Source organism: Tigriopus californicus, chromosome 12, assembly GCF_007210705.1.
Source record: "Tigriopus californicus strain San Diego chromosome 12, Tcal_SD_v2.1, whole genome shotgun sequence".
NCBI classification, from domain to species: domain Eukaryota; kingdom Metazoa; phylum Arthropoda; class Copepoda; order Harpacticoida; family Harpacticidae; genus Tigriopus; species Tigriopus californicus.
This window is the reverse complement of record NC_081451.1, coordinates 11,189,466-11,197,713: the sequence shown is the minus strand read 5'-3', so window position 1 is coordinate 11,197,713 and position 8,248 is coordinate 11,189,466. Positions and strand designations below refer to the sequence as shown.

The 8,248-nt window shown below is 39.1% G+C and overlaps 1 protein-coding gene across 1 annotated transcript; it reads right to left on the bottom strand.

Annotated features, from left to right (window-relative positions):
* Positions 1-401: 401 nt before the first annotated feature.
* On the bottom strand, positions 402-3,527 carry LOC131891721 (uncharacterized). Its single transcript, XM_059241355.1, has 3 exons — positions 3,126-3,527; positions 2,913-3,064; positions 402-2,163 (listed from the first exon to the last, which is right to left on the bottom strand). The coding sequence occupies exons 1-3, from the start codon at positions 3,395-3,397 to the stop codon at positions 1,292-1,294; spliced, it is 1,296 nt and encodes a 431-aa protein (XP_059097338.1). The 5' UTR covers positions 3,398-3,527; the 3' UTR covers positions 402-1,291.
* Between the last annotated feature and the right edge of the window lie 4,721 nt (positions 3,528-8,248).

Below are 8,248 nucleotides of genomic sequence, written 5' to 3'. Positions count from 1 at the left end.
ATCTATCTCCCTGGAGCTACTTTCACAAATAGGTGTTGGTCACTCATTTGGTCGCCTCCCTGTTTCAAAAGTAGATAAACATTTGTTTGATGAAATACAATTCATGAGTACCCGTTTGTTCAACAAATTACGAAATTCTTGGGGAAGCCGGAGTTTGACAAGCCAATAGATATCAAACGGACCTTGATATCCATCAAGGTCGTGCTCAACAGTCTCCAGTCAAACGGTTATGGAGAAACGTCGATTCCACATGCTCGCTTCTAATAGGATTGAGTTGGTGGAGTTTTGGGTATTAGTCCTCAAAGTCTGATCACTACCCCTCTGTCTAAATACTGAATTAAGGCACAGATAGTTGAGATATTTAAATATGTAATGGATTAGGTCACATTTCAGATTGAAACATTACTTTTTTGTAAGTAGGCGGATAATGTGATTCGCTTTCAGCAAAAATCTATCTTGGAAGTGCCATGTAAATAATTTGGAGCCCGAGTTACGGAAGAGAATCGGGATTCTGCGTCGCTTAGCTTGGAAGCTTCCATCAGTGGTGGTCGTAGGAATGATTGAACCACTTTTTACATCAAAACTCAGATACGGGCTTGAGGTCATTTCAGACGCACTCGACTCGAATGATCCAGTCTTGAGGAAGATAAGTTCTCTCCACTCCGCGGCCATGAAAGCTGCCCTGAATATACCAACAATAAAACACGTGGAATATAAAGAACTTCTACAGAAAACAAACCAGGTTTCTATATACGTTATTGCAATGCGTGCGATAGCTCTGCTGGCTTGGCATTGTGGAAAAGACTGGTTAAATCATCCACTTACAACTGGACGAATGGAGGTTCATGCGGGTGAAAAGAAGACAGGCCATAGATCGTCAAGAGCCTGCCCTCCCCATGCAACCAAGCAAGAAGGCAATTATTACCAGAATTGTTGAAATTTGGGAAAGACCGCCTGTGCACATCAGGGAGGAAGAAAACAAAGCTAAAGTGAAAAGTATAATCAAGGCCTGGAACCTATCTAGTCAGTAATAACAAATATGAATCCAAAGAAGCAACAAAGACATTGTGAAACATATCTTCATGTGACGTGGAATATGATAATCCGCAAGGTCGATCAATAGGAACCATAAACATTTAAAGCTGTATATCTCGTGTTCCTGCGACCAGAAATAAATAACTCATTCATTCATTCATTCAAAGACGGCGTCCCGTGTGCATCTTTGACTTGACTTCCATCGTAAAAGAAAGGCACTCTAACTCACAGGGATTTTATTTATAGGTGCCTCCGCTTAACAGTTCACAACACCAGGTGGGATCTTAGCAATCCCAAAACTGGTTCGCCCTGTTTGTAGATCCAACGGTACTCTTGACCATGTTTCGTGTTTTGGATCGAATGAAAAGATTTTTCTGCTCCTAGCAGATCCAGATGATTCCTTCCCACCCATGAAATGTAGGATGCCATCAAATCGTATCATACTTCCCCATATGTAATCCTCGAGCATTTCGGGACCTTCTCGCCATTTCCGCGTCGACCAAGTGAATATTTCAAAAGAACTCTGACCCACCAGAATACTCAACCGATTACTGACATCCAAAAAAGTGTCGCAAGCGACGGACCCATGGAAATGGACCATTGGGTCTTGTGCCACCCATACCTGTTCCGACCAATTGAGCACCAGGGTATCTTTGGTTCGGCCAATGCCTGTTTTCACTCCACCCGCCACAAAAATGTGTTGCTCATCCACACCCAAAACACAATGCCGAAAAACGTCGTGCGGTAATGGTGGTCCGGAAAAGACGGATCCATTAGAATGCACAATAGTTGTTCTCGAAACGTTTTGTCCGCCAACCAAGAGAACCCTTGAGGGATCAATCTGAGTTGATATAGAATAAACCACTGGTGGAGTCAAAAGGTTGGTAGTTTTCCATGTTCCGTAACGGAAATCGAGTTGAAAAGTGTCCGTTCTCTCGCCGTCGTTATCCGCACCCAAAGCGTAATTGAGGTGTCCATCCAGAATGAAAGTTGCCCCACCGTAGCGACCCTCGGGTAATTGGAAGGGATTTGAACAATGCTTCATGGTTTTCAGATTTAAAACCTCAATGTCATTTATGGCGCCTCCGTCAGTAACATAACCGCCCAAAATCATGATGTGTGACCATTCTGTCCGGAGAATGGAATTAAATAGATTGTTGAGCTAATGAAACAGTCGCAGTTTACGAAGATCACCCTTGCATTCCTTTTTTTTGTAGTATTGCAAAACTTTAGAAAGATTGGTAAGGCGAAAATGATAGCCATAAAACTTCCTGTCAGTTAAAAAAAATCTACGTAAAGAGTATAATATGCAGCGTAAAAATCACAAGTTTTTCACCTTTTACCCTCTTGTGAGAATAGACAACAAATTAACGAAGGCGCAAAGTCTACAAAAATGCAAGTGAATATTATAAAAGTTAAAACAATCCTCGATTCGGCCTTTATTCTACAGTTTGATAATAGGAGGGCTTATTTCTTTCAATTGCTTCAGTGTCAAATTACAAAGGGGTGAACTGAAATAACAATTAAGCGATATTTGAACAAGAAAGCACAATTGATTGTTTTCAGCAGCCATTTTCTTTCTTACTTTGTAAAACTAAGATCAACTTTTATCTTTTGGAACAACTAACGAAAATGTACAAAGATTGTTGTGCCGAAGGCTTCAACTGGTCTTCTCATTAGACTTATTTCGCACCAATTCTTTTAAATTGAAAGCTTTAACTACCCACACTATTTTCGATTGTTTTATTGTTCCAGTTTTTGTCAAATCATACTAGTTCTAGGCGTGTTTAAGTTGCCTTTGGGTCAGACTTTTGTATTCTTGTCCACTTAACTGCTTGCCTGAGATCCTTAGAATCAGTAGCTATGTTATAACTTGCCTTGGATCTCATGAACATGAACAAGTGAGCCGTTTCTATCCACTTCGTGGAGAAAGGGAGCTTTCTGAAGAAGATGACATTTATTTCCGTCATCCATAAATCGAGAACAATTTCTCAAACGAGTGCATTGAATGGCACATTGGGTGACAGAGCTGCAACAAAGATTGAAGGTCAAGGGTGAAGGTCAGTTAATGAACTAATATGACTCCAAACCCAGAGTTAGGAAACTCGTCTATTTTGTCCTTTTCGAATATGGCAGGGGAGATTGGTGTGGAATGGAAACATAACTGATCGGTCGGGACTCCAAATTGGGCTTGGATAACTCGAAAGAAACACATTGCAAGAAAATGTCTCATGTTGATTCGCACGAGTCGAGACGAACATACCAATTGAACAGGAAAAAATTGCAAGGTTGTGAAAGTCTTCAAAGCCATTTGCCGCTTAAAAGTTAGTGCCTGCATCACCTTTTCAATATTACAGGTCATAGAAGAGTATTGAAAAGCAGGTATTTGAAATGATACACCAAATTACGAGTCCGGAGGCCTGTTTCTTAAAACTCGTACGTTGGAGTTGGGGGCTTGGACATTAACCGGTATGAAAAATACCTTTGCCAAAATGGTGAGGAAGTATCAAAATTCCAAGCCTTATCTCAGAGGCACGAGAGTTTAGAAAATTCTCGTCAGATTAGCTAATCTTGTACTAATTGAGCTGAGACGAGTCTTTTAACCGCTCGTATTTCTGAATTAAGGCTTGAACCTCACTCAGAGCGAGTGCAATTTCATACAGATTGACGTCCAAGCCCCCTAACTCCGAGGTACGAGCCTTACAAAACAGGCCTTCGGTCCAGTTAGTCCAGCAAAAGATTGCAGACGATTGGGTGAATGAACAAACATCAATAAAGATTTGTGTTCAACAGGGCATTAGTCGTTCGTCAATAAAAGGAACCAATTACTGTTACTATTACTTTGGTCAAGAAAAGTAATTCGTTACACAAATATTACTCGAAAAAAATATATTGGCGGTACTAGTCACTCCTTAATTGTCCTAAGATTTAGATGACCAATATTTTATGGTTGTGAAAAGAGCTAGTCCAGATCTCTCGAGGTTACGAGACATTCAGCCTCTACCAAATAAAAGGCCGATTGGGCCAATTGGATTTTATTGAATAATAAAACGTTTGCGTTGTTCTGGGCTAATTATATCAAGATCTTATTTATAATTAGTGCCCCGGGTCACATAATGTCCGGAAAAGATATACGTTCAAGGCAAGGCAAGAGCAGTTTACTTAGCAATCTATCGTGCCTCTTCCCATTTCCTTTGGGCCGTGTGACGTTGCAAATAAGGGCCCTTATTACAATGATGTGCCCCATCAAGACCATACTTCTCTAAATCAACTGAGTGTTTTGCTTCAAGTAGTCCTCACGCGTAATGGCACTCATATGAAAGACGCGTCATCTCCTTTTGCCTGATTTTTGCCAATTGGTTCGTGAAAGCAGGTGATCATGGGCGATGAAAAAACCTCAAAACAAAAGTGTTGCACAGAACATTAGTGATGGGATCAGACAAATTTGCAAAATCAGGTTCGCCAGAAAGCTAGGAAAGTCAAAGCACGGACCGTTTCTAACGTATCAAGGAATATTAGGCTTGACCAAAAAGGTGACCCTGGTTTGATCGAAGAAAAATCAGGGTCACTTTTTGTGATTAACTAATGGGGTTTCGACATTCCGCCAGTAATGCCGTATGCCATTGAAAATGTAAATTGGTAGGACTACCAATTGGTAGTCCTACTTGCAACCTCCGGTGATTTTTTGTTTGATCCCCATCAATACAGAACACTCGCTCTTGATTCACTGAAGCACGGACTTCTAGAAATATGGACTGCGAACGAGCTTCCCGGCAAATCGGCCTGCTCTTGGTCATAACCACGTAGTAAAATAAGGAACGTAGATCACTTTAATTAACGGTAGGTCGGTTTTATATCATTTACATACAAAGTCGATCGTTTCAAAGCTCTGTTGTCAAAAGCTTATCTAGCTGACCAAGAGCAGGCTGAAAATTCAAATATTATGTAGTGTTTACTACATAACTTTGAACATGTCTCCTGAGTTCCCTAAGCATAGGTTTAGGCTCAAACTTGGCTGAGTTCATGTTTTCAACAAGATCTTGTGGTCGTATGAAGTGCTTATAAGATGAGCGGTTTAGGAGATAGGATATTTTTGCTTCCGTTTGCAGTCCATATCTCTAGAAGTCCGTGACTGAAGTGACTGTGTGCTAGGATATCATTTCGTTGATCACCTTGATGATCTTGTGAGTGAATATGACTTTCATCTATTTGTGGACTTCACGTGGTGAGAGACGGGCGGGGCACGCTCTGCCGTAGAGCATCCAAATGAGATCGAACTATCAACCAGATAGCACATTTTTCCGACAACCCACCCATCCTGACCGGCAAATCACAACCAATGTTCCAGTCAGAAAAACGTTCTTCTTGAAGTGTTTTGGCAGATCTGAGGCACAACTTCATTCATTGTTAACACCCCTGATCATGTCTGAACTCGGAGGAACAAAATCAATGGCCGAGGGGGACATGCCAATGACCGTAGTAATCACATTATTTGGGCTTTATAGCTTTTTGCGAATGCTTACTAACTTTCCAATGTGTAATTGATGGCGTAATTCATAGATTGCCTTTCTTATTCCTACTCTTGGATAGCCAGCTCTTCCACATCCGAACATTTAAAACTTCTCAGACAAGGTTTTCAAGCTCTCCAAGATGCTGGAGTGGTCTTTCAGCCAACAAAATGCTTATTAGATTTGATTGTTTTCAGGCATAACGTCTCGGCTAGACAAGTGTGAGCCACCACAGTGGGTGCAGTGAGGCATTGTTAATATGATTTCAATTGCTTTAAAAAAGTTTTTAACCACCATTCAATTTGTTAAAAGACAGGTACAATTAAGACGTCTTTTTGAATGTAGGGTTTGTCTGAATTAGTACAAAACATATCAATAACTTGGTTTGGTTGAAGGAGAAACACTGCTTTTTGGAGTTTTTTCGGGTTCGTCATTTCACCGTCGCATTGCCTATGTCACTAGCATCGAGATGACGCATCTTTCTAGACATTGTCAAGCCGGTAAAGCTTCCCACTTTGATGCCTGCCTCAAGTTGTGGAAATGTGAAGGCTTTGTAAATTTGATGCATCATACTCAAACCAAAGAAGGATGTTCACTGCTTGACAATTGCACTGAATCAGGTCTTCAGTCCAACGGAATTTGATTAAGAAGATGTAAATAATTAAGTAGGAAATGCAACAAGATTTAAAACCAAGAACACCCTCAGAGTATTTAGGAGCAAGCACAATTTTAAATGCTTTCATTGTTCATAATATAACACATGGAAATCGCAAAAAATGGCTATTTCTGTTGAGCCTTCAGTTTCCTCAACTCATGAGTTAAGCGAAAAATGAAGGACCACTCTGGAAGCTGAAAAAGAACGGGTAATGAGAAATTCTTTTACTTGTGGGGTCGTTACAATAACACAATTATAGAATGTAACGGAATCACAATTCCTTTTTCGAAAAATGGAACGAATTACAGCAATTTCGTTACTAATCCCCTGATTTTCAATGATTGCTATAGATTGTATCAGTAAATGGTTATGTCGTCTAATCTGCTCTTTCTAGTTTTGAATCTTTCATCTCTTGGTTGTTGGACCTTTTGAATCATACCGAGAGAATATGCTTTTCTTGGTTTAAAAGCTACCACAAAAAGAGCAAACTGACGCTGAAAGCTACAATCATTTTCTTTTTCAAATTCAATTTTTGTTCAAGACAAGTGCTTTCTAAAGGAATCAATGGTGATTTTTGGCTTTTCAGATCAATCACGGTAACTTGATTGTTTCAGTTTCTGAAATCAGTTTTGTCTTGAAATCAGCGTACAAGTTGCTCCAATAAAACATGGCTGGCTTTGCAGGCACAGGACTGATCAAAAATGAACAATTTAGATATTATTTTTCAACCAACAAATGATTGTTCTTCATTTGTTTTGTTGATAAAATTTATCACTACTCATTGCAAAAATACGATCTAAAATTTGATGGGAATCCGGCACAATTTGATTGCAACACTTGCACAACATACATTTATCATTCTGATTAGCCTTCAAGCCATATTCGGCACTAATAACTCAATTTACGATCAATGTAGTCGACATTTTGGTTCAGATTGGGCCTCAGCTACCAACCTCAAGAAATGGTTATACTCGTACATCTTTAGTCATAGACTGGAATAGCCGCTGATATTACAAATTCAAAGAAAGTTGGTGAATCTTTTTGCCTTTTCTGATGGATCGTTTCAAAGAAAATGGGCCAAAAGCAGGTAATTATTACAATTTTTAACACTTTTAAATTCCTGAAGCGGTTAGAAAAGCCAATAAAAAAGTAGTCAACAAATTCATTTTTCCTTGACAATATCGCGGACATTTCTGGAAAGGTCGCAAGTTCTCCTTGCATTTTCGCAATAGTGCCAAGCGATATTATATTTATCGGTGTCGTAAGTCTTGATTGCATTGTTTACTCAATTCTGCACTTACACCGTGACCGTAAAGTTTTTTGCCCCTTGGTAAAACTAGTGCAACTGATGAATAGACTGAGTAACTTATTTCATTAAGCATTCAGTGTTATCACAAGAGGTCTGGGACATCTGCATGATCTTTCTCCAAAATATGCACCTAAAATATGTAAAAAATACTTAAATGTGCACAGAAATACCAAAAATATATATTTTAGATTTGCAGATTTTTCACTTTTATTTTCGTTTTTTTTTCTTACCAGATCTGAAACAAAAACATTCAATGGCAATAAATATATTTGATTAATTATGATAATTACCCAGACTTGTTTACGCATTACGAAAACTTATGCGTGTGCACTGCAAGAATATTTTTGAATAGGCCCTAGGAAAAAAGTCTTACACGTAAAAACCTAGAGTTTTACTTTTTTTCGGAATATTTGAATAAATGCCTTGCCGTTTTTCGGCAAATGATAATTTGGCCGTTATAATGCTTTAGTTTTATAAAAGAAATTAAAGTTGAACGCCCTTTCTCTTTACCATTTTGGAAAATTTCCTTAATTTTAGCTGTCTTATTCGACGATTTTTTCGGACTCTTTTTTCCGTAGTCTAAATACAGTCAAAAGTAAGAGGCTGCGCCTGTCATCTAAAACTTGAATTGGAAATGCACTTAAATGTACCGATCTGCTTTGCCTTCCTCCTCTACCTCTTGGCATTAATAATGCTTCAAGAATATGAACTATGTTTCTAACACGATATAATGACCCCCTT

Excerpts from the sequence above, each read along its gene's own strand:
- LOC131891721 (XM_059241355.1), bottom strand. The coding sequence starts at position 3,397 with ATGACCTGTAATATTGAAAAGGTGATGCAGGCACTAACTTTTAAGCGG. Across the intron at positions 3,065-3,125 it reads GACGAGTTTCCTAACTCTGG|CTCTGTCACCCAATGTGCCA; the intron begins GTTTGGAGTCAT and ends TCTTTGTTGCAG. Across the intron at positions 2,164-2,912 it reads TCATGTTCATGAGATCCAAG|AATGGTCACACATCATGATT; the intron begins GCAAGTTATAAC and ends TTCTCCGGACAG.